At 43.9% G+C, this 26,372-nt stretch overlaps 1 protein-coding gene across 1 annotated transcript; it reads right to left on the bottom strand.

Moving 5' to 3' along the window:
• Positions 1 to 1,612: 1,612 nt before the first annotated feature.
• pdgfra (platelet-derived growth factor receptor, alpha polypeptide) lies at positions 1,613 to 26,270 on the bottom strand. The gene is made up of 29 exons (XM_028587001.1): positions 26,021 to 26,270; positions 23,584 to 23,659; positions 23,200 to 23,490; positions 21,911 to 22,171; positions 21,251 to 21,390; positions 20,000 to 20,162; positions 19,370 to 19,562; positions 18,753 to 18,868; positions 18,376 to 18,672; positions 17,855 to 18,121; positions 17,573 to 17,703; positions 17,283 to 17,451; positions 16,985 to 17,174; positions 16,720 to 16,835; positions 15,586 to 15,712; positions 15,264 to 15,460; positions 13,919 to 14,013; positions 13,448 to 13,580; positions 13,007 to 13,111; positions 9,224 to 9,334; positions 8,643 to 8,796; positions 7,361 to 7,509; positions 6,936 to 7,051; positions 6,280 to 6,402; positions 6,054 to 6,165; positions 5,865 to 5,964; positions 5,540 to 5,645; positions 3,319 to 3,554; positions 1,613 to 3,102 (listed from the first exon to the last, which is right to left on the bottom strand). Exons 2-29 carry the CDS (start codon positions 23,639 to 23,641, stop codon positions 2,955 to 2,957), a joined length of 4,404 nt encoding a protein of 1,467 aa, XP_028442802.1. The 5' UTR covers positions 23,642 to 23,659; positions 26,021 to 26,270; the 3' UTR covers positions 1,613 to 2,954.
• Positions 26,271 to 26,372: the final 102 nt, after the last annotated feature.

Here is a 26,372-nt window from a genome sequence, read left to right as displayed (position 1 = left end):
TATTACTTCTGTACATCTTATTATCTTTGTACTTTTACTTAAGTAAATGATCTGGGTATTTATTCCGCTGCTAGTCATTTTGTTTTTTTGCTTGTGTGAAAAGAACAATGCCCTTATGATATATGCAGAAGGTGTTTCCTTCCCCAGTCTTGTATTATTCATATTGATGTTATTAAGCAATATGTTATGTTGCCAAACATCTAAAATGAGACCCATTCATTCACGTTGTGTACAGTACACTTGTCGAGGAATGCTGCATTATCTACTGCATCTATTATCCCTGAGGACAATTTTTTTCTTTATTTGGCCAAGGATTTATGGGGTGTATGTCATGACATGCGCCTCATAAATCCTTTTCTATTACTTATGTTATTTCTGTTTGTGTGAGCATTACTTTAAAACCACAATAAGTGAGAGAACATGTTGTTGTTGTTTTTTTTTACATTATAAATCATTTATTGAAATATAAATCATCTGAATGTACATGATGTAACATAATGAAACATAGTATTAAATCATCCTACTGGGTGTGATTACCTATAATTACAGATACTGTAGCGTCGACAACACATCACTCACCTGAAACAAACATTCCCATCCACAGAGCTGTAACCCTTGTGTTGTCTTCCTGTCAACTACGCAGCTTTTTGTTTTTCTGGGTCAGAATTTTAAATTAAAACTTTTATTTTTTTAACGTTTTGGTAGTCTTTTTCGACCCTTTTGTCACTTTTCCCGACTTTCCGTTGTTTTTGTCGATTTTTCTGTGTTTTTTAAAACGTTTTTGGTCACTTTTTTCAACGTTCTTTTATAATAAATAAATTAAAATGCTATAAAATTGAATAAAGCAACCAAATTCATAGTCTGATCATTTTCAAATTTTGAAAACGGGTCAGATTTGACCCGATGACAACAGGAGGGTTAAACAGCTAAAGCCAAAGCAATAACGTTCTGTAGAAACTTTTTTTTCTTTTCTTTTTTTTCTGCAACATCCACAACAATATGGGATAAAAAAAGAGGAAAGTGCAACAGCTGATTGCAGATTATATCACAGTCAACAGGCAGAGGCAGAGGCACAGCTGGTACAGCAGCTGGAAGATACAGAGGATTACACAGTCTACACATTACTGATGTACAACATCAGATCGACATGAATCTCTTGGTTGAACTAGAACCTGCTAATAGACGTCTGGTAGGGCAGAACGATTCATCGTTTTCAAATCAAAAATCGCGTTTTGAAAGAATGCGATCGTGAAGACCGCGATTAATCGCGCGTGAATTATTTAGTTTTTACATTTGAATTAAAGAAAATGTCATTCCTCTTTTCATTGTTATATTTACAGTTTTTTTTGTTTAGATAAATGCTGGAATAATGTTACAAATAACAGATTGTTTAAAGAAATGTCCTTTTTTCATTTATTTTTTATTACTTTATTTAACATGATCATAGAAGGTGCAATATGTAGCTAAAAAAAAAAATCGCAAATCGCAAAAGCTGGCAAAAAAAAAAAAAAAAAACGCAACTCGATTTCCCCCCCCCAAATTGTCAGCCATAACATCTGGACAGTTAATAAAATGAGACTGGGAGACACAACCTGCCAGTGAAGCTTTCGGATATAATATTTTTTTTTTTTTTTTTACTTTTTTATTAATGAAATGATAAACTGGGTTTGATCCCTTTTTTGTTCCCCATTATTATAGTAGCTAAATTGATTACTATCTATAACATACATTAAATCATACATTTCAAATCCACAAATATTGTCAATGCTGTCCACTATGAGGGCAAATGTTTTCCACGTGATTCCTATTGGGGGGAAATGAGTTTTATTTCCTTCTGTTGTAATGGATTCATCAAAAGAATTGGCTCCACCGGGCCGAATGCGGCTGCAGAAGCTCAATATGTGCTAACATAAAATACTGTTATCCCAATATGTCTCTCTCTTATAAAACAACTCTGGAGCTATTTACAATACAATCACACTTCGTTTTGTTCTTCCACAGCCCATGTGACACATTATGACTGGAGCCTTTAGGGCATGACGTTTAAGAACGTCATGCTGTGTTTGGGGCAACAACGAAAAAATCATGAGACGCCGCAAAGAAGCGTGCAACTCAAAAGCTCTGTTCTTCCTAACCATTCAAACAGCTATGGTTAACACCTACTCGGTATTCACAAACAATACATGTTTACATAATGATGAAGTAAAAAAATAAATTTGAATTACTGCACATATTTCACCAATGAAAACAGTATGTGGTCATAGATTATTAGACACAAAACATAGTCCAGATTTTGTGCTTTTCAAATGTGACTATTGCTACTGATTGTGCCAGCATCAGGCGCTTTTGTCGCAGCAGGGAAGTATGAAGTGAGTTTACCTGCCAGTGCTGTTACTAGTATTGGACCTATGTAGTGTCGTGCATTTGTAGTGGTTAAATATACATACATACATATACATATATATATATATATATATATATCATATGAATGATATCCTGTGGTGTTCATTTAGAGCTGCTGACCAACACGTTTGAATTCGTCCCTTGCTTATATTGCTGTTAAAAGAATGCCCGATAAAATAAAGCTCTGCAAATTAAAAAAAAAGACTATCTTTTTTATCTGTTTTATCAAGATAGGTCTCCGACACAGGCTCGGTGGTTCTTTGAGTCCTCGATGTCACGTTTTCATCAATGCTCACAGACTCCTCCAGCCCAACAGGGGGCAGTGTCCAGGGAGGAGTCGAGGGGCGTACCGTACCGTCCCAACAGACTCATCCAGGCAGGGAAGTAGTTTTTGTTCTGTCCTCTGAATGGCCGGTCAAGGAGGAGGAATGGAGGGGGCTAGAGGGTTGGACAGCCAGAGTCTTTGGTTGATTTACAAGTTTTTCTCTAGTTTCCTGTGGCCTTCCACCCCGTTTTTCCTTGCTGCTTCTGCTCTACAGGCTGGGTAGTTGTCACAGGAAGCTGTCCTCCCCCAGGTCACTACAGTCCAGACACATCTCGTCCAGCATCGTGATGTCCTCCAGAGTCTCGCCCTCGCGCTTTGCAAAAGTGGAGCTGCTGGAGCCCGTCTCGATGGCGCTCTCCTCGGACGTCTGAGAGCTGCAGGGGAGACATGAATAACACTGGTAAGCAGGCCTGTAAATAACCAATATTTACATTTACATTGTTGGTGCGCACCAGAAAGTTTCTCATGCGCACAAGAAAAAAAAAAGTCATGTCATGTCCCCTTAGGGGCTCCGTAGTTTTTCAAAGCCCAAGCTGATGTCCTTAAATGTCAAGATAGAGTAGTGGCGGTAAGCGCTTGGTTCCATTTACCCGTGTCTGTTCCTCTTTCCATATTCGTCGTCAGATACAGGGTCCAGGTCGGGGAGGGGGATGATGTAGCCGCTATCGGAGCTCAGCCGCTGCTCGTCGAAGCCGCTCTCCCTGTCCTTCAGCTTGCCCTGGTTCTTGTAGGTGATGCCGATGTAGGCGTCGTCGTTCTCCACGCACACTCGAGTCACAGCGGGGTGGTCGCTCTTTAGGAACTCATGGTTCACCCTCTCATAATGCTGCACAAGACAGACAGATATATTAGAATACATGCTTACATTTAATACAATACACTAGGGATGGGACGAGATGCTTTGGTCCCGATTCGATTCTTTCACAATACATGGGCGCCGATTCGATTTATATTGCGATTTTCATTTATAGCGATTTTAGAAGTATTGCAATTTGATAGTATTGAGTATTGCGATTTTCTTTTCCTTTTTTAACAAAAACAAAAGTTGCATAATACACTTCTAGAGACAATGTATCATGAGACATTCCTAAAAACTAATTGTTTTCTAAGGAGAATGCTCGTCAAGTGTGTAGTCAAGAAGTACATAACATGGATTTTCTGCATTTAAAGGTGCCCTACCATACAAAACCGTTTTTACTTGCATTTTTTAAAATATGTTAGGTCCATATGTGTTTGTGTTATGTTGTGAATGTGAAAATGAACTGCTACCTCCTCTGTCAGCTCTAGCCACTGAAAAGAAATAAGCGGAGAAATCAAGCCAATGACAAAAGCTGCTCAGTCTGACATCATGTTGCCTGAGTTCATAATGAAATGAGCTCAGGCAAGAGCTCGCCCAGTTGGGCTGGGTAAAGGATGCTGACAGCCAGGCTCTCATCGGCTAGCTGTTAGCCAATCAGATTCAAACAGCTTAGCTTGTTGAATATTAATGAGAACTGGCAGAAATCGAGCTGAGTCTTCCTGTATGCTTTCTATACCACGCTAGAATGGCTTGAAACAAGGTAACCAAGGCATTTTTCTTCAGAACTTCAGACATTACCACAAAGTAATGAAATACGTGTGGGGGGGCACCTTTAAGTGAATCATTGGTCAAAATTTAAAAAAAATCACGATTCTTCTAAAAAATCGTCGGAAATAAATGTCATAAGATTGCTCATAAGATGTTCACTACAATACAGCAAACGCGTGGTGTGAGCCCAGAATGAATGAAGCTCTACAACGCCTTAGAAGAACTGTGGTACGAGGTGTAATCAGTGGGGTTGTGTTGCCAGCTGGATGGTGCAATCCAAACTGAAAAATCACACATCCGATCCAAGCCTGAGGTGCTAAAGCAAGAGTGGGTTCCTCCTCTGCCCCCAGCCATTAAAGCTCTGTGAACGACGCAGAGGTAAAGCTGTTTGGATGTGCCATGTGTGGTGTGGAGTTTAATGGGGTAATTAAGGTTGGCTGGGTGGTGGAGGCGAGAACTGGGGCTGCGTCATTACCCAGTCTGAGGCCAGCCGCTCTGACATCCAGCTGCTGCATTTGCACTCTAATCACTTGTAGGTTCCTGTTTCGCAGAAACATGGAGAGCCCGCACAAACACTCCTAATGCACTCTCAGAGGAAGTGGAAGGGGTTTTAAATGAACAACCTGCTACTTTAAGAGTGTGTTTACATTATTTAAAACCTGTACTTTGCTCGGCAACACGATTAAAAGCAAACACTTTGATGACTTGGGCTGGGACGGAACACACTGTCCCGATTCGATTCTTTCACGATACGATTTGTATTGCGATTATTTTTCTCATTTACAGCGATTCTAGAAGTATTGCGATTCGATAGTATTGAGTATTGCGATTTTCTTTTCCTTCTTTAACAAAAACAAAAGTTAATTATTACACTTCTAGAGACAATACATCATGAAGAACATTTTTTCAGCATTTTCTGTTTTCGCTCTGTTTTGTTTGAAACGGATATGATGTAGTCGCCATCGGTGGTACCGTATAAACAAAAAATATTAAGGTGAATCATTGGTAAAAAATAAAAAAAAATTAAAAATATTGATTCTAGGAAAAGAATCGATTTTAAAAATTGTGCAAAAGACTTCTAAAAAAAAAAAAAAACAAATCAGCCAGAAAATGCCTAAAATTGAGAGAGGAACAGAATATGCAGGTCCAACCATAGGGTCAAGAATGAGAGGTGGTAAAATAAAAAAGCAGATGTTAAGAATCCAAAGAGGTCTGGGGATGTGAGGGGTCACAAGGCGACTCACCCTCTTGTAGCTGGAGGGCAGCAAAGAAGACACAGTTTCACTCAGACCCAGGAAAGTAGGCCTCTTCTCAGGCTCGCTGTTCCAGCATTTCATCATCATCTCATACCTGGAAAAAGCAAAAACAGGCCATGTTACCATAGAGAAGTGTACAACTGGCCCTGTACCTTATAATTTAGCCATGACTCATGTCAGCCACTATATATCAAAGTTCAGAAACAAATTGTTCTGAGTTCACAGCCCAAAGCATTCCTCATCTGACAGGATGTGAGGAAAGCTTTATGTCATGCACAGCAGCAGTACAGTCATTGTGTGAATGATCACGTACAGGTCCTGGGGTGCATGCTCTGGTTTGGACATCCTGTATCCACTCTTGATCTTGTTGTAGAAGCTTGAATCCACGACCATCCCTGGGTATGGGGTGCCACCTTCAGACCAAAACAGATTCTCATGAGTTCATCATCTGACTCCAGTCTCAACGATTTATTATCTCTAATAGATGCTTGCAGGGGCTCACCTAAGGAGAAAATCTCCCAGAGCAGGATGCCGTAGGACCAAACATCACTGAGAGAGGTGTACATGTTGTCGAAAATACTCTCTGGCGCCATCCACTTCACTGGCAGGAAAGTCTGTGCGATGACAGTGAGGAAATGTTCAATTACAATTGCAAAACCACTATGGATAAGACAGATGAAGTGATGGTTAAGGCATAAAGTGATAGTCATGTATGAACGGAGACTTACGCTCCCTTTGGAGACATAGTTGTTGTCGTGCATGATGTCTCGGGCCAGTCCGAAGTCACAGATCTTCACTATCTTGCCCTGAGAGAGAAGGACATTCCTGGCAGCGAGGTCCCGATGCACACACTGAAAGAAAGTAAGCAAATGTGATAAGCAGCTCATAGCATCATACACAAGTGTTTTCACTCCTCAGTTCCATCCATTCCCAAACCGGCACATTTTGCTCCCACAGCTACCCACTGCATCTATTTCTGTACATATTTCATTTTAGCCGAGTTCATTTTTAATGCCGTTTCATATTGCTTTATAAAACATGGTCTTTGTTTAAACATGCCAGTTGGAGGGATGGCTGTGACCACTGGATATTTAGGGATAATAACTATGAAGCTGAAGGAATAGCTTCTGGTTGCAACGTGTCCCTGGCCGGTAATTCTAGCCCTTGCTGTGCAGTGACTATATTCAGCCCCTGGCCTCTCTTCTGAGTGGGCTCAGCAGCCTTCACAAGACTGCTTATCACACAACTGCTGATTTCCTCAGTCCCCCCTTTGGCTGGCCCTGCTGTCACCCTATAGGACACAAAATCCACAACCCAGTGGGAAGCAGGGGATGTGGTATGCAAACCCTAGCTGCACAAATGTCGTTCTGGGGACAAAACTTACATTTTTGGAAGCCAGAAACTCCATGCCTTTGGCCACCTGGTAGGTAAAACTGAGCAGATCGGTGGTGGTGAGGCCTTCGTTCATGTTGTCTGACAGCAGGACGTCCATCTCGTCCTCTGGTTTAGAAAACACACACAGAAAACACCATGAGTATATGTTTATCATGTATTGTAAATATAGTACTGGCTGCTCAAACCTGACTTTTACTAATGGCAGAGAGAAACCGGGCATTATTATGCGTCTGCTACAATTATCCTCTCCATGTAATTACAGGGCTGTACCAATCCTAAATTCTGACAAGGGTGTACCCCTCCACCAACACTGACTCAAACACAGCACTAAAGCCAATCGAGTACACACCAATAACTCAGAGGAGAGAGTGAAAAGGAGGACAGAGAGAAGAGAAAGAAACTGTATGTGCGTACCTTTCTGAGAGGGTGGGTGGTCATAGTTAGACCTCTGGATGTCCGAGTACTTATGGGGGTTGCTCATCTCCAGCATGGGCACATACTGAGTGTCAGCCTGCTTCATATCCATGTAGTCTCCTTTGCTCTCGAAGGACAGGATCACATAACTGCGTGCAAAGACGACACAGACACAAAGGAGAAATGCTGTTAGTGACGAGGCGAGGACATGTTGTGGGAATACTGAGCCATATAAAGAACAATGGTGAGAAAACATCATGTTATACATCTCATGCAGTCCCCTAATGTGTGTATGTCCAGGGTTTCTCCCAGTGTATTGCAAGACTACCGGGCCTAAGTTGGCCCCCACCAGGCCTAAGCCACTAGGAAAAAACATTTTTAATGTATTTTTGAATGTTTTTTGAACTACAGTTACAATAGGGCAGTCATATTTTCAACTCTCCAATTAGACTTTAGCACAGACTTAATGTAGGGCCCTATGGAATCTGTCTTATAGCTTTTTTTAATTCTCAATTTCACGATATCGTCCATGATTCTGTTATCACAGAAACTATTGGGCTCTACATCAATGCTGCCATGAGTCTGTGACTGGTCCCAGCCGGGCCCTCGTCGAAAACACACTTGCCACCGGGCTAAACATCTTTTCTGGGGGAAACACTGATGTCAATGTGTGTGTGGCCTTAAATCCTCTCCTTCCCTCCCTCCCTCCCTCTGGCTGGGGTTAGAGGAAGATGTGGTTGAGCCTAACATGGTAGCCAGGATTAAATCATGTTATGGTCAATTCGAGGTGTGGTCCCTGTGAGTCATCCATCAACACAGATGAGCCTCGGGGAGAGAGAGACAGAGAGAGAGAGAGAGAGAGAGAGAGAGGGAGAGGGAGAGGGCTGCTGTTTCATCGTGATCGTCTGGGCGGACAGAATTAACAGGTGCCTCCAACACAACGACATTAAGTTGAAAGCTGAGACCACTTCAGAATGTGATTTGATTAGGTGAAGACGCCAGGCAATCTCCTCCACCACAGAGAAAATGGCGATAGAGTTACCGATTAGGGGTAGAGGAGAATGTGAGTGTGTGTTTGTGAGACAATTGTGCAAATTGTTGTGACAATGGCTGCACTATTTGGGAGTGGCAAAGGGGAAGTGAAATGATGTAAAAAGGTTTGTGTTTTTGTCCTTAACATTTCTCGAACACGACAAAGTGTCTGAATTACAAAGATTATTCAAGATAAAAAAAAAAAAAAGCACTTGAAATGTAAAAGCTTAGAAACGTATATATGTGATACCTCCTGCTGCTCTCGTCTGTAGGGTTGATTCCAAAGATATCCAGCTCTTTTTTACTTTTCTCTGGAGTCAGGCTGAGGAAGTTCTCCCTGTTCTTGTGCAGGTAGTTGACCAGGTCCCCGTAGAAGCAGTACTCAGTGATAATGTAGATCGGGCCTGGGAACAACACAGCAGATAGAGTCGTGCATCGGCGTCAGTCGGCAGGCTAATCTTATCAGAGGCTCGTAAAGGCTAAAAGCACAGTCAAGAGGGCAAGCCTCCACTTTGCCATAAAAAGCCTATTAAAATACCACACCTACAGAGAGCTGAGACAGGGCTGTCAATCTTTTTTTGGCTGTTAGAGCTGTAGATATGTACAAATGCCAAATCTGACCAAGTGTGTGTATATGCGTGCAGGTTTTTGGCAGCATGAACGTGGGCGTTATTGTGTGTCTTTTTATAAAGTGGTGACTAAATTGCAAGGGAAAGGCAACAATGGTTAAACTGAACTGTTATTATACAGTATATGTTTGCCTATGAAGGAGTGTGTGTGTGTGTGTGTGTGTGTGTCTTCATATTTCCATTTTGTGTGTGTGTTATTCACCTGACTTGGTGCATGCTCCCAGGAGGTTAACGATGTTGAGATGCGGTCCAAGATGAGTCATGATCTTCAGTTCAGACATCAGGGCCTGTTTCTCGCTGGAGCGCGCCGTGGCTGAAAAGAAGACACAGCAACCATGAGTATCATCGCACATAATCAAACTGTCAAACAAGCCAACCAACCACATTCAGCCAAGAGGCCTCTTTTATCTGAATTCCAGAACTAGTTACTTTATCTTCTTGTAAAAAAAATCTTTAGTATCTTCCTTTCTGTCCTCTTTTCCCATGTCTCTACTGTTGCCTTGACAATTCTGCACCAGTTGAATAAAATCAGCTGTCAGGTGAGGTGTTGCTACACTTTTGTTGGGTCTGTGTAAATTATAGCGTGTGGTCTAGACCTACTCTATCTGTAAAGTGTCCGACGGTAATGTCTGCTATGATTAAGTCTATATTCACGACGTTCCACTTCCAGGATTGCTCCTTTGCCGACAGAAATTCCGCCGGATTGCACTCATTTAGGCCAGATATCCGTTGCCTTGGGCTTCCTCTATCCGGTGGATTTGTGAGGACTATGGTTAACTGCTCCTCAGATCTCTGCAGGGTAAATCCAGACAGCTAGCTAGACTATCTGTCCAATCTGAGTTTTCTGTTGCATGACTAAAACTACTTTTGAACGTACACATGTTCCACCAAAACAAGTTCCTTCCTGGGGCTATTTTGCAGAGGCACCGTGGTTCCGCTCAGTGCTTAGTCCATGACAATTTTGATTGGTTTAAAGAAATGCCAATAAACCAGAGCAGGCTTTTCTCCCATCCCGGGAATGCTGCATGGACTAGCCAGACCCTCCGCCGCAGCGCTGTGAAGGAAGGTCTGGCAATGCGAGACGAGTTATGATTTGACACTATAAATACAATTTAATTGAACCAGAGTGGTTGTTTGTTGTTGGACTTCTGTGCTAGTCATGGATTGTCTATAATGAACACCATGTTCGAACATAGGGATGCTCATAAGTGTACCTGGTACCAGAGCACCCTAGGCCGAAGGTCAATGATCGATTTCATAATCGTTTCATCTGATCTGAGGCCGTATGTTTTGGACACTCGGGTGAAGAGAGGGGCAGAGCTGTCAACCGATCACCATCTGGTGGTGAGTTGGGTCAGGGGGTGGGGGAAGACTCTGGACAGACCTGGTAAGCCCAAACGTGTAGTGCGGGTAAATTGGGAACGTCTGGAGGAGGCCCCTGTCCGACAGACTTTCAACTCACACCTCCGGGCGGAGCTTTTCGTGCATCCCTGTGGAGGCTGGGGGCATTGAACCCGAGTGGACAATGTTCAAAGTTTCCATTGCTGAAGCTGCGGCGAGCTGTGGTCTTAGGGTCTTAGGTGCCTCAAGGGGCGGTAACCCACGAACACCGTGGTGGACACCGGTGGTCAGGGAAGCCGTCCGACTGAAGAAGGAGTCTTTCCGGGATATGTTATCCCGGAGGACTCGGAGGCAGTTGCAGGGTACCGAAGGGGGCCGAAGGGCTGCAGCCTCTGCCGTGAAAAGAGGCAAAGCAGCGGGTGTGGGAGAAGTTTGGAGAAGATATGGAGAAGGACTTTCGGGTCGGCACCAAAGTGCTTCTGGAAAACTGTTCGCCACCTCAGGAGGGGGGGGAGGGGAACCATCCAAGCTGTGTACAGTAAGGATGGGACACTGTTGACCTCAACTGAGGAGGTAATAGGGGCGGTGGAAGGAGCACTTTGAGGAACTCCTGAATCCGACTAATCGCCCTCTATGTTAGAGGCAGAGCTGGAGGATAACGGGGATTGTCGCCGATTTCCCAGGCGGAAGTCACTGATGTAGTCAAACAACTACACAGTGGCAAAGCCCGGGGATTGATGAGATCCGTCCAGAAATGCTCAAGGCTCTGGGTGTGGAGGGGCTGTCCTGGTTGACACGCCTCTTCAACATTGCGTGGAAGTCTGGGACGGTGCCAAAGGAGTGGCAGACTGGGGTGGTGGTTCCCCTTTTTAAAAGGGGACCAGAGGGTGTGTGCCAATTATAGGGGTATCACACTTCTCAGCCTCCCTGGTAAAGTCTACTCCAAGGTGCTGGAAAGGAGGGTTCGGCCGATAGTCGAACCTCGGGTTGAGGAGGAACAATGCGGATTCCGTCCTGGTCGTGGAACAACGGACCAGCTCTTCACTCTCGCAAGGATCCTGGAGGGAGCCTGGGAGTATGCCCAACCGGGTCTACATGTGTTTTGTGGATTTGGAGAAGGCGTATGACCGGGTCCCCGGGAGATACTGTGGGAGGTGCTGCGGGAGTATGGGGTGAGGGGTCTCTACTCAGGGCCATCCAATCTCTGTATGACCAAAGTGAGAGCTGTGTCCGGGTTCTCGGTAGTAAGTCGGACTCGTTTCAGGTGAGGGTTGGCCTCCGCCAGGGCTGCGCTTTGTCACCAATCCTGTTTGTAATATTTATGGACAGGATATCGAGGCATAGTCGGGGTGGGGAGGGGTTGCAGTTTGGTGGGCTGGGGATCTCATCGCTGCTCTTTGCAGATGATGTGGTCCTGATGGCATCATCGGCCTGCGACCTTCAGCACTCACTGGATCGGTTCGCAACCGAGTGTGAAGCGGTTGGGATGAGGATCAGCACCTCTAAATCGGAGGCCATGGTTCTCAGCAGGAAACCGATGGAATGCCTTCTCCGGGTAGGGAATGAGTCCTTACCCCAAGTGAAGGAGTTCAAGTACCTTGGGGTTTTGTTCGCGAGTGAGGGGACAATGGAGCGGGAGATTGGTCGGAGAATCGGGCGCAGCGGGTGCGGTATTGCATTCAATCTATCGCACCGTTGTGACGAAAAAGAGAGCTGAGCCAGAAGGCAAAGCTCTCGATCTACCGGTCAGTTTTGGTTCCTACCCTCACCTATGGTCATGAAGGCTGGGTCATGACCGAAAGAACGAGATCCAGGGTACAAGCGGCCGAAATGGGTTTCCTCAGGAGGGTGGCTGGCGTCTCCCTTAGAGATAGGGTGAGAAGCTCAGTCATCCGTGAGAAGCTCGGAGTAGAGCCGCTGCTCCTTTGCATCGAAAGGAGCCAGTTGAGGTGGTTCGGGCATCTGGTAAGGATGCCCCCTGGGCGCCTCCCTAGGGAGGTGTTCCAGGCACGTCCAGCTGGGAGGAGGCCTCGGGGAAGACCCAGGACTAGGTGGAGGGATTATATCTCCAACCTGGCCTGGGAACGCCTCAGGATCCCCAGTCGGAGCTGGTTAATGTGGCTCGGGAAAGGGAAGTTTGGGGTCCCCTGCTGGAGCTGCTCCCCCCGCGACCCGACACCGGATAAGCGGACGAAGATGGATGGATGGATGGATGAATTACACTTAAATCTTTCAGTGTTTTCAGTGATATTTTGGAATTAAATGGCTTAGCAGGCTTAATATTTTGTGCCGTTGATTGAATTTATTATTAATTTAGGCAGGAGTTTTCAAACACCACCCGTTTGGCACCATTAAAGAAAATGCCAAATTAGCTTTTTGCAATTTACTCGTAGCTGTATAGACAACTATCAATTACTTTCATACTGAATAAAACTGAAAAATGTGATGATTCAGCTGCACCTCACAGTTTGAAAACCTGTGATGTAGAGTGTATTTGAGTTGCAGGAGTAACAACAGTGCCCTCACCTAACCTCACCCTATAACTAGTGAGCTTCACTGGTATAAAGAAACATATCAGAAGACTGATGGCAACATGGCTTCAACATCTTGTAATTGTAATCTAATTGTTATCTGTTAAACTCACGTTTCAGCATCTTCACTGCCACCTTCATGACAGGTTGGGAGCGGCTGAGTCCGTAGGCAGTGCCTTCTACCACCTTCCCAAAGGCTCCAGAGCCCAGGATACGACCTGAGAGAAACACAACATAAAAGCCATAGGATTGATTATCAACAAAGAAAAACGAAAGAGCCCGCACAAACACAGCCATACAAACACATCCATGCACTTCAGGTGCCTCTGGTCCCTCATCTGTGACTCTTTCAGTGGCTGAATGTCCCCTTGATCACTGAGTCAAAGCAAATCCCAGCCAGCAAACCCCTTCTGCCCAAGCAAGATAAGCTCATGGCAGCCTCACTTCAAAGACAGAGGGAGGCATCCTGACCAGAACATCCCTGCAGGGTGGCCGCAGAGCCACTGGGACAGGACTACAGCTTTTTAGCACATTGAAAATGGCATTCGGCTCACCGAGCACAAGTCTGTCACGGGGGAACTCCCATCTGGAGTCGTAGGGAAGCTGCATGGGATCCACATAGATGTACTCATGGCCGTCTGGGCTGACAGACTCTATGACCCTCCAGCGGATCTCATACCGTGGTTTCTGGAAGACAAAACACATATAAGAGCTAATTAATTAACCTTTGTCAAGTCAAGACTGTTGGATATGCTACTGTGTCTTATATTTGTCTTATGGGACAGTTTTACCATTCTAATTTTTATTTAACAAACATTTTTTTTCCTTGCCTTGCAAAGTCTGCCCACAAATTGTCTTTCATGTATTAGCTGAAGAGATTTTTGCTTTATTTGGAATCATCAATGCTAATTGGTGGATGCCCAAAACAGAAAAAAGTTAAACAAGTGGGAGAGTAGAAGAACAGATTGTGTGTGAATATATGAGTGAATATGTGAAAAATGAATCGGAAATGGTGGCAACAGTACCTGTTTCCAGATAATAACCAAGACAATGAGTGAGATGATGACAATGACCAGGAGCACCAGCACAGCAGCAGCTACAGTCAGCTCTGGGTGAGGGCCTGTTCGGGAGGAGAGCCAGCAGTCACACATGTTAGATGGAGAGCACACTGATCACATGGATGCAACATGTGTCGTGGCAACGTGAAATGCTTGAAACGAAAGTAGGTGTTGCGTAACAAATGTCGTCTGTCAGGGCTAAGAAACAATTATATCCATAGGGTGTCCAGATTACTGGGAGCAAAAGGTATGCTGGGATAACATGTTATCAGGGCTAGATAACGTGAAAGTAGTAGGGGGGGGAGGGATCCAGGCACTTAGGCTTAGGGGGAGTGGGTATAGGGGTAGGGGGTGATGATGGGGGTGTAAAGCTCATCTGGAAGGACCAAATGGCCTATTACCCGTCAGAATAAAAGCCCTCTTCTTCTTAGCTAAAGCGCAGCCCCCTATCAGCTGTCTCATCACAAACACATCATCTGACAGCTGCTGTGACGCTGACAGCACTATCCCGGCCCTGAACACAGTCCCTCACAAAGCCTGTCACACTCTGAGCGTCAGAAATGGAAGGAACTTAGGAGGAAACAAGGTGGAAACAACAACATCAAATGTCAATTTAAAAGCTGGTTAAAGAGAAAAATGACTTCAGGGGTAGTCTAGGAGCATATGCTCCTGGATAGGAGAAAAAAAAACGGTCAGGGGTTGTTTGCATTTTGATACCAATCCCAATCGTCTTGGGCGGAGCTAAGTTCCGGACGCAGCGAGCGTGGCTCTTCAAAAAAGCCTTGGGAAGGAACTTGTTTTGGTGGAACATTTGCACCCCGCAAAAGAAAACGGCACATACAATATTTAATGAAATTAACTGTTCACACAATAAAGTAACGTGTGCTGTATAAATTAGCTAGTTAAACATAATTTGCTCTTACTAGTGTATCGCCGTGTGTATTTTGTCCATAGCAAATTCCCGCCAATAGGTCCCAAAACGTCCCAGTAAGAGAAAAAATGCAGTAAACATATTCTTTGTATATCTTTACAATTGTTCCCCAAACGAGCAAAGCAGGCATGCCTTGTTGCACAATCCAAATTTTCCTATTTACTTGCCATTTTCAGCGTGTAACGTCATCAGAGGTTCCAGTTAATGTTGCTCGATCCGACTGGAGTTTAAAATTAACTCAAAGAAAAGAGGAAAGTGAGGGACATCTCGCGGAACTATCCCGTAATGAACCATCGTCGATCCAGACTACTTCAGAGGAAACAAACATGGACAAAACGTGTGTGTGTGTGTGTGTGTGTGTGTGTGTTTGTGTGTTCGTACCATTGGACACCAGTTTGACCTCCCTGCTAACGACGGCCATTTCGTTCCTGGCCAGGCAGCGCACCGCCAGTGTGCTTTCCAGATGACCAAACATGACCTGGCTCTCCAGGTTACTTTCCTCGTTGATGTGCGAGTCCATTGTGATCTCCGTGGAGTTGGCCGGGAGGGGCACCCAGGCAGACGAGTCATTGGCACAACTTAATGTCAAAAAATGGAAGAGAGATATATGATCCATAAAGGGGGGAGGGACTGCACGTGTGTGCATTGAGAAGTCTAGAAGCATCTCTGTTGGCTGGTGAGCACTAAAGAAGACTGAACTTACTGTTTGATGTCCTTGCAGATGAACCACTCCACTACAGGAGTGGGCTGCCCTCTGGTAATGCACACCACAGACTGGCCTGTGGCTGAGCCATGGTGGATGTCCATCAGGTCCATAATGACTGCAGGCACTGTAACATAGTCCGACAGAAGGGGGTTAAGTATGGCAAAGTGTGTGTAAATTAGGGTGGTATCAACATCACGGTATCAACTTATACACAATAAATACATATAACGAATGATACTTTTTTATTTTCGAGTGCATTTCAACCTTTAATGGAAAGAACAGACATATATGAAAGGGGAGAGAGAAAGATGACATGCAGTAAATCAACTCAGGTTGGACTTGAACCCAGGACATTCTGCATCAAGGTACACACCTCCATACGTGTGCACCTGCTCTACCAACTGAGCTAATCCAGCCAACGAATGGTACTTAAATATTTGTTGTGTTAGTTGAAAGAGAATAGCAGTAGAAAACCCTCAAAATGTCATTCTTTTTTTAGTGGTGCCTTTTATATTCAATTGAATGTATAATTTGTCCATTAAAATAATGTTGGAAATGATTTCCTTTCATGTGTTTTAAATTCAACTGGCATTTAGTTGTATTTTAGCAGAATACTGAAAGCAGCAGAAATGAGTACACTTCAATATCTATTTATGGCAAGTGATATACTTATTCTAGGGTTGCACAATTATTCACAATTTTATCGAAATCGCAATAAGGACTAGTGCAATATTGCAGGGGGGGGCGCAACATTTGTTAAAGGCAAAATATGTGTCAAACCATTCTGAATTAAGGACTGTGGTGCTGCACAAACGTCCCAGCCTACAAATCGTATCCTACAGAAGAAAAAAATCTTTGTTTGGAACAGATCCTCGCAAAAATCCCACTATAATCACTTACATTTTTTAAATTTTGAAATATTTTTATGAAAATGAGAATAATGATACAAAGATGATTATCGTGAATCATATCGCAATATCAGTCAAAATAATTGCAATTAGATATTTTCCTCATATCGTGCAGCCCTAGTGTAAGTATGGGAGAAAAAGACAGACTGTAAGTGGGGCCAAAAGGTTGAGGAGAGCAGTATCTAAGAACATAAAGGTAATGAAGGCCTTAGGGCTCTCTCACCTTTGACTTCCAGGTTTAATTTGACATCGTGAACTTGGTCTCCATTCTCCACTCGCATGGTGTAGTTCCCGCTGTCCTCCTCCTTGGCCCGGATCAGGGTAAGAACACTCATGTAGCTAGACAGAGTAACAAAAACCAGAAACTGCAATAAATGCACAGTCACAGGAGTTCACAATGGCACTAAAAGCCTAATGACAGGCCCGGTTAATGTGCGGGAATGTTAACTTTGAGCTTGTCATTAGCCGACCACGTATGGGAGCCTCACCTGGTCTCGCTGAGCTGCCGGAGGCTGGAGGAGATCTCCGCCGTCACGTCGCTGAGCAGGATGCCGTCTTTGAGCCAAGTGACGTGAGCGCTGGGCATGGAGCTGATTTTGGCTCTGAACTCCCGGACCTCGTCCAGCTCTGCCGATTCATATTCTCCGAACTCAGGCCAGACAGACATAAACGCAGTTGCTGTTAGAAAAGAGGAGAGGCCAACAGACAATAAGCAATCATTCATTGCCACGGGAAAGAGAGGAATTTATGAAGTAATGCCAAGTCAACGAAATACAGCTTTCATACCAAACACTTGAACAGCTAGCTCCTTTGTCTGGTCTTCATTACTAATAACATCAGTGATGGAGCAAGAGTAGATGCCGCTGTCTTTGGTCGAGGCCTGCGGGATCGTCAGGGTGTAAAGGATCTCCTGAGCCCTCTTGTTCTCATGCACTGTTTTGATAGCACGATTAGCCTGCCAAACAAAAAAGAAACACCAGGAACTTTGAGTTTCAATCCAACCTTGCGATAGGACTTTTGGGAAGACTTGACACCAAAACACATAATCAGTTAGAATCGTTTTCGTGTGCCCTCACCAGTTTGCCAGGGTATTTCCAGTGGTCTTCCAGAATCTCAGATCCCCGTGCCAGACAGGTGACAGTGATGGTTTCTCCCACCAGTAGAGCCGTCCGTTTGGCTGTCAGCTCAACATGCAGCGCAGCGCCACCTGAGATACAACAAGTCACAGGGTAAAAATGTGTGGGCCCACAGATCCACCAAACAAAAAAATGTGACTGATCAGATTTGAAAGGTTAAACATCTTTTTTTAAGTGACGTTTACCACAAATGTACACGTTCAACAACACGTGAGCACACACCTGTCCAGCCATGGACGATGTATTCCCCGCTGGAGTGTTCCTCTCCGTTTATGAGAGCCTTACAGATGTAGGTTCCAGCGGTGAATACTCCCAAAGCGCCCCTCTTGCTGTCATAAACACTTGGCACCGGCTGCTGGGTGTCGACGTTAATCAGGGTCACGTTTGCACTGGGATCAGACACTCGACACTGGATCTCCATCTCCTCGTGGTCGGACAGGACGTGGTTGCCAAAAGGCACCGGTGATGGCACAAAGGGAACATCTGGGTCTGAAGTAGGGGTGTAAATCACAAGTTTTATCACGATACGATATCATATTAATTCTTTGGACAACGATACGGTATTTGCTGATATCTTAAAGTCTGTCACGATGTGATTTCGATTTGATTCAATTCAGGGGCCTTCAATCGATATGAGATTATATCATATGCCCATTTAACACAGTTACATTTATATCAACTCCAAAAAAGCAACAAACAAACTACTCTTTTCCTAAAGACACAAACTCAAAGCTGCGGTGTACCTGGCACATAGACGTAGATGCTGCTCTCCTCTGTATCCTCGGTGGTATTACGGCTGTAGGAGCATGTGTAGTAGCCGGTGTGCATTGCAGTGGCGCTGTCCACGGTGACGGTGGTGACAAACAGGCCGCTGTTGTCCTCCTGCGTTTGCTCGTGCACGTCCAGCGGTGTCTCCCAGTCTAGTTTTGCCTCTCCCCGACAGGTCAGGGTGAAAGGAGTGTGGAGGGGCACCACCATCTCCTCTACCTGGGGAAGCAGCACAGGGGCTGAGGATGGTGGGAACATCATGGCGGTGGGGGCTGAAAGAAAGACATGTACAGCGCTCAGTCATAGGTCACAAATCTATCTATCTATCTATCTATCTATCTATCTATCTTACCTTTCACTTTGAGGGTAAAGGAGAACTGAGCCGTGCTAGAGCCACTGAGGGCCGTGATGGTATAATTCCCGTTGTCTTTCCCCAGAGGCTGCCGTAATGTCAGAATGCTTTGATACCTATGAGAAGAAAATTATCAAATAATTTTCATTTAAAAAGGAGTTGTTGACGACTGACAATTTGGGAAATATGCTTATCTAAGCTTAGCTTAGCATAAAGACTGGAAACAGGGGGAAACAGCTAGCAAGGCAATGTCCAAAGGTAACAAAAAACATCGACCATTTATTTGAAGGTTTTGAAATGATACATTGTTGTTTTGCAGGGGGTTAAGTGCCAGACTATTCCTTCAGGAAATGACTGCTCCCAACCATGGAATAGCCCGACACATAACTGCCTGTAAAACAACGATTTGTCATTTGGGTTTTTGTACAGATTCAACACACAGGCTATAGCATGTTAATTAGTATGTTTTTGGCTATTTTGTTACCTCAACTCTTGTCAAGAAAGCAAAAAAGCGTATTTCCCAAAATGTCAAACTATTCCTTAAACTTATTAACTGCTGTCAGAACTGAAAAGGAAAAGCCTCACCCATTATTATATTAACAAATCTTTATTCTCACCGATTCCCTTCGAGGTGGCTAGTTTTGGTGAGGATGTAGTAGTTCTGTGGCATGGCTGTGCCGTCTTTCAGCCAGGTCACTTTGGGGGCCGGGTAGGCATCAATGAGGATGGTAAACTCTGTCTCCTCTAAAAGGCTGACAAACTCCGTAGCTTGAATCCCGCTGTGGTCCAGTGCCACAAAGGAATTCTCCTCTGAAGAGATGAACAAAAAATAAGAGACGAATGAACAGGTAATCGTGGATAAAAAAAAATGGGTAAAGAAATGGATTTAGTGAGTAAAAAGAGCAGAGCGAAGATTGAGATGAAGGTGGAGTGACAGAGAGGTGAAATGAAGGCCTGACACACATATGCTGGAGCCATCCCATAAAACACAGCAGCTGATGTTGAAAGCAGAGGTGAAGCTTTACAATCGGATGGTAGAAAATGACTTCCACACACCACTAAAAGCACCTTGTGCACACATGTGAAACCCCAACAAATTTAACTGAATGATGATGTGACTATTACATTTGGATTAAGTGCGTGTAAGTCAGTGGTGTGAGCACTTATTCCCATTATTACAGTTTGGCTGATAACTCATAAAAAATAAGGATTCTAATATCCAGGTTTCTGACCAGACAAAGACTTACCAAAGACAGTGACGGCCACGCTGCTGACTCGGACCTCTCCGCTAATATGCTGGGTGACGGAGCACTCGTAGGTGCCGCTATCCTGAGAGGTGGCTTGTTGGATACTAAGGATGTAGATGACCCGGTCAGGGAAAGTCTGTTTCATCTGAACTGCATCCACAGCCTATAAGTACAGGAGAACAATATGGGTTTGAGATCCTACCCAATGGAATAAAAAAAAAATAAAAAATCTTGGTAATAAGATATTTGATATTTTCTTTTTTTTTAACTCAGTGTTTTTCCGTTTTACAGGTACAATGTATGATCGGTGCGTCCGTCGTGCTGCTGAAGGCTAATGGCTAAAACACTTGCTAGGCCACAGGAGATAAATCAGGATCACAGAGCCTTTTAAAAGCCTGTAATTGCAACTGAGACCAAAACCAGGAGTCAGGACTCCAGCGTTCTTACGCTCCATGTCTCTGGAAAAGGGCTTAGAGGAATCCCATGCAGAAAAACAGACGACGTGCTATATAGATTAGGAATCTGAATATAAATATAAACAAACGTTAATTGCATAGGAAACTCGTTCGGATCCTTTTAGCCAACACTTCAAAAGCATTAAATGTTCAGCTGGCTGTCATGGGCAGACAGCATCTGTCCTGCATGTTTTAGGGTCTACGGGGTCAAAGGATTTACTATCCTTTTTTTTTACTTTGTTTGAACTGTTCTGTTTGTTTGTTTCTCCCCTCGAGCCATTTGTCCTGAACTTCAGCGTGTTGCGTTCAGGGTTAACTGCAGAAGGAGCTGTTTGGCTGACGTCCTCATAATGAAGACGCAACATTCGGTCGCTGCTTTCCTAACACATACTTTGTAACCACCAAGGGCCGTCCTCAGAGCTATATTCCACTTGCCGCTGCTACAGTAAGCTTAAGTCCAAAACCATTATTGGCTAATTTAAGGCTCAGTGCTGCTGGGTAGGAAACAATTTCATCATAACCTTTATTTAAGAATCTCGGAAATCACTGAGGTTTCCCTCATTTTGCCGAGATACAAGACACATAAAACATGAAGCACAAAACAAGTAAATAATACTCAGTGAAAACAATCACACACAGCTGTGCTCATGTGAAGGGATCTGAAGTATGACGAGGGGTTTGAAGGAAATAGGACAGGAAGGCTGAGAAGTTAAAGCTGATTATGGATGAAAAACAATAGAGGAGACTAAATTGAAATTCAAAAGAAAACACAGAAAGGAAAAGGGCTGCATCTTGCCTGTTTTTTAGGATGGAGCCACTGCTGCTGAAAGCCCAGTCCAGGCGGAGCGACACACGTGACGTTAAAAGGCTGCCCTGCTCTCACCGTCTCCCCGCTGGCTTTTACTTCCACGTCGAAATCCTCAGTGTCTGCAGGGGCTAGAGGGACCACCAGAGAGCAGATATCAGCACCGTCATCTCACAGGGACCAATATAGTGACGAATTGATTAACATGAGCTAATTCATCACTGAGTGGTGGCTCACTAGGATTGTTATACACACACACACACACACACACACACACACACACACACACACACACACACACACACAGAGTGAAAACAGACGTGTTAAGTCATCTCCCTCTGTGATAATGACATAATGTCATGGCTCTCATGCAGTGAGATCACCCTGCAGCCCTCTCATGGTAAACAGACTTGGGGAGTGATTCCAGCTGTGCAGTTTTTAGACCCTTATCATATTACTTACTTGTGCTTTTTGAAAAGACATACACAATAATAACTTGATTCTTGCTCATTCTAAGTTGTTCATTTCATTAAAAAACGTAATCAGCAGGTGATATCCAGATATATCTTGTGATGTTCTTTATAACACCAAATCTATGAAATGTCCCTTTTTTCCCTCAACACCCCATGGTCTCTATTAGTCTTGACTTACCCTCAGTCTCCACAGTATAAATGGCACTTCTCATGGTCTGGCCGTTCACTATGGTTTCACACTGGTACTGCCCAGGCAAGAGGCTTCCGAAGAAGCCTATCTTGTTGTCGTAGTAGGCGGGCATATCCTCTCCACTGGGGACACTCCTCAGGGTGACCTGGGAGTAGGGGTCAGACACACGGCAGGAGATGGGGACCCCAAGTGTGTCCATGGGGACTACCAAGTTGTCAGGGGTCTCGGGGACAAATGGAGCCTGGGGATCTGGGTGTGCAAGCAGAGGAATGAGGTCACACTGTGTAAGGCGATTTGGATTGATCAAAAAGCATCATTGTGATCCATTAAGCTTCTTTTTCATATAATTTCACAATTACTGCAAACGTACACTCCATTACTTTAAAGTGAGACTCTGCAACTTTCAAAAGAAGTGTACACTTCTTCTATACATATTTCTCATACAAATGAAAAGTTGAATTTATGAGTATTAAAAGGCACCATTGCTCACCTTAATACACTTAAGGGTTTTGCTGCTACAGCCTTACTTGGTCTGGTGCTAAATACATGCATGGTCTGGTATGGCCATTGACTAATGTTAGCTTCTGTTCGCTAACTGATATGAATAAGTTAGCTAGTTCTCTGATTTTGTGATTCCCTACTTGTGCTGCTGTTACACTGCTATTTAACATGTACTGTCATCCCAATTACTGTTAGCCCACTTGTGACTAGTTACGTAGTAGAGTCCGACCAATATTATCGGCCGATATTAGGCATTTTCCAAACTATCGGTATCGGCATTTATAATGGCCAATAAATTAATATTTAAAAAATTAAATAAAAACGGATGAAACACCCTTCAACCATGTTATGATTGTTGGCGGTCCATTGTTTGTCCACCAGAGGGTGCTCTACAAGGTCACTGTTGGCAGCACTCTTGATTTTTGTTGTTATTGTTTTTGTTCAAAGGACTTTAAGTTTCATGTCTTAAGTTTGTATTTTTATACATTTTATTTATCAGAACTTTAATATATTTTGATGTTCCTCTGTTCTGTTGTGACAATAAAACAAACAAGTTTATTTTTAAACTCCATTATCATATAATTTTAGTGAGGACTCATAAATAACTTCAAATAACTAATGTTAGGAAAATAATTTTTAATATATATATCGGCGGAATATCGGATTTTTAAATCACCAAATATTCGGTCGGGCTCTACTAAGACTAGTCTCTCTTTAAATGTCCATACACAGTAAACCCATGACTATTGGTACTGACTGATATTAAACATATTCACCTGGGACAAAGACGTATATTCCGGCCTCATTGTCTTCATCCAGTTCATCCTCCAGGTCACCCTCCGGGGTTTCATAGGTACACATGTAATAGCCGGTGTTTTCTACAGTTGCGTTGTAAATGAAAAGCGTTGCCGTGTAATATCCTGGGTAAACGAAAGTGTTTTCCGGCAGGGGTTCAACCCAAACGACGTTTCTTTTACCGGTACAGCTAATGTTGAACACGGAATTGGGCTGCAGGATGAACTCTTCTTCATTGGACACAATGGTAGGCGGCGACAGTCCAAAGGTAACTGAAAGATAGTTGTGAAACCATTAGAGGAACTGTCCGAAAAAAAAAATGAGGGGAAAAAAAACCATCAATATTATGTATGTTTAGGCCCTACCTGAAACCAGCACCACCAGGATACCCCCAAAGACAACATACGTCTTTACCCCATCCATGACTATGGATATTCTAGCCTGTAAAGACAGAAGAAGTCAGCTAGTAAAGCAAACAATTTATTATTATTATTATTATTATTATTATTATTATTTGGTCCTTCCTGATAAGATATGATCCCACTGTCTCTACATTCTAAACAATTCGATAACATTTCGATTTAAATCGATGTCTTGATTGACTTCTTAATGTCCCGTCAAACCCAGCCTATAAGCAGTTCAGTTCCACTGACTCCGGTAACATGCCCTTACTGTAATAAACCCACAGTGATTTATAGAGGGCTTAAGGGAACTTGGCAGCAACACTTGTGGTCTCCCACATCACTTCAGTACTGAACAAGTAACAATCTAAAATGTAACACACGAGTTATTTTTCGTAAGATGAGGGGGAGGATAACAAGACTGTAAATTCCAATGCGTTAGAAGAAAGGTTGGTGGGCAGGATGAAGAGGAGAGACTCCAAGTGACAGTGAGGGCCAGGGCCGCCACTAGAGGGCGACACAGTCCACCTTTTGAGGGGCACTGGACCTCCGGGAATCTCATCATCTCCAGTTTGCCCAGTCGCCTTTCCAAAGTTTTTTTTCTTTTCGAAAATATCCGATTTTCATTGCTTTGTCTTCAATCTGTTTTTGCTAGGCCTATGCATGTCTAAATTGCCGTGTTCTTGTTTAATCTAACCGCATTCATTAGGCTAAACGAAATGTCTAAAGGAGCCCTAATTAAGACATTCTCAAGTTTATTCCAGACTCCTCTCAACTCATCTCACAGATCCTGTCAGGTTGAGTTTTGTCACGGACATTCCCCTGGTCTGTCTGTCTGTCTGTCTGTCTGTCTGTCTGTCTGTCTGATGTTGGATCAGGGGCCACACAGTTTGAGGGGCGCTCACTAAAACCCAACGCGTCTGAACATTTTAATTTCCATAGCTTTCTAAAATCACCATCCAAACCATCTCTGCTTCGGGAGTTATTTATCTTAAAATAGTTAGCCTATGTGTTTGACCTGTAACTCTTTTATTTCTATTTCTAGCGTCCAGGAGCCATTCTGCATCTTCATTGTCCCCAAACAATAAAACGTTTGGCCCTCGCAAAGCTTCCAGTGGCTAGCCGCTCTGGCTCATCCGAAACGGCCTAAATTATCCATGGTTAACCTGGGTTTCTTAAATTCTATAATTAACGGACCCACTCCGCACAAAAGTACATACATGCGTGGGAATCAGCTGGCAAAAAAAAAAAAAGCCTAATTCGTTTTGACGCGTTTGTGTACACACGCCTTGTCTCAAACAATTTCAATAAGGGATTCCTGCCTTGGCTTTTGGCGAGGATCCTGCAGCCACTGCGCGTAAATCTAACTTAAGCCTTGAGTGGCAGTCATACTGCTTGCATATCCTGCTCCTCTTCTATTCCCCCCCTGCTCCCACCGAGCGAGTCAACAAATGTGGCAGATAGCAAATGCATCGCTCTTCTGGGCTGGATGCATTTGAGCAACAGCTGATATAATGCTTGTCTCAACTTTCTGCCCTCCACGGACGGTGGTGATATGGTTCGGTTCAATCCGCGCGTCAAAAAGTTTGGATTTCTATGGAAAATATTTTGAAAAGAGAATTTGTCTCAAAACCAAACCACTGTGCAAAAAACATGAACAAAAATGTAAAGCAACGTTGATCCCCATTAGTGTTTCTATGCAAAATCCCTTGGTGACACAGCAGGGTAGCGGGTTAATGAAGAATGCGTCATGGCTCCAAAGCTCAGTTCTTCGTGTTTCCCCCTCTGGAACGGGTTCAGCTGCAGCTCTGAAGCCTCAGTCAGTCGGACTCATTCCTGTGCCCCCCAGTGCCGATTTTCCGTTTTAATTCTTCACATTCCACGACCAGACGAGAAAACAATGCGATGTACAATTTCCAATGTGTTCCCCATTACATGCCAGGCAGCATCCCACAATGGTGCCTTCAGTCGTCGAGGTGACACCTCCAGCTGTGAGGCCGAAACCGAGCGCCTTCATCCAGCAGAGTAAGCGAAATCTCCCTGCTCGGCGTCGGGGGAGACGGACGGACGGACACCATATGTTGCACGGGGAACAGAAATCTAATTTAAAAAGAATATAATGCGTTGCCTAATGCACAAGTTGCACACAACTTGCACTCCAGCAGTGCATCCCCATATACGTGAATACAACTTTTTTTTTAAACTTTTCCAGAACGATTCCAGAAGATAATCTAATTGGATAAAGTAATTAAGTCTGCAATTAAACTCTTGTTAGCCCCATAGTGTATCATTCTATCTTACATCCCTCAAGATTTATTCGATAAAAAATCACCCCAAACTTTTCTTTTCTTTAAAAAAAAAGTTTGAATCATCTTTTGGATTCCAGCAACCTTTCAATTACCTTTTAGTAACACCCTCTTTATATTCCTTCAGTGTAAGTATATCCACAGTGAATTGTTCGCTCCAAAAGGCGCAGTAAGGGTCCTTTACAGCGGCTGTAATCCTCAGAGGTCCTGCGCTGTGAGAGCATATGTGCGACCCTCTGTTCGCATCCGCGACCGTCCGCACAACTGCGCTCCAGCTAAGCGACCTGTAACTGATTCAATGTTACAGTCCTCCCTCCTCCCTCCGAAAAAAAAGAAGTAATCATCTGGCTCAAAGTAAATAACTCTCAGGAAATGACTCCCCCCCTCTCCTCCCTTCGAGCGCTGAACCCCTTTTCAAAGTAAGAGTCTTTTTAGGGGAGAAATGCA

Source organism: Perca flavescens, chromosome 9, assembly GCF_004354835.1.
Source record: "Perca flavescens isolate YP-PL-M2 chromosome 9, PFLA_1.0, whole genome shotgun sequence".
NCBI lineage: Eukaryota > Metazoa > Chordata > Actinopteri > Perciformes > Percidae > Perca > Perca flavescens.
Note: the sequence above shows the minus strand (reverse complement) of the source record. Positions and strands in the feature narration are given on the sequence as shown.

Bases quoted from the DNA above. Each gene is read 5' to 3' on its own strand.
- pdgfra (XM_028587001.1), bottom strand. From the start codon at position 23,641: ATGGATGGGGTAAAGACGTATGTTGTCTTTGGGGGTATCCTGGTGGTG. The intron at 18,122-18,375 runs GTACACCGCAGC...CCCCTACTTCAG, and splicing joins CATCTACGTCTATGTGCCAG to ACCCAGATGTTCCCTTTGTG. The intron at 14,014-15,263 runs GTACGAACACAC...CCTCCCGAACAG, and splicing joins GGTCAAACTGGTGTCCAATG to GCCCTCACCCAGAGCTGACT.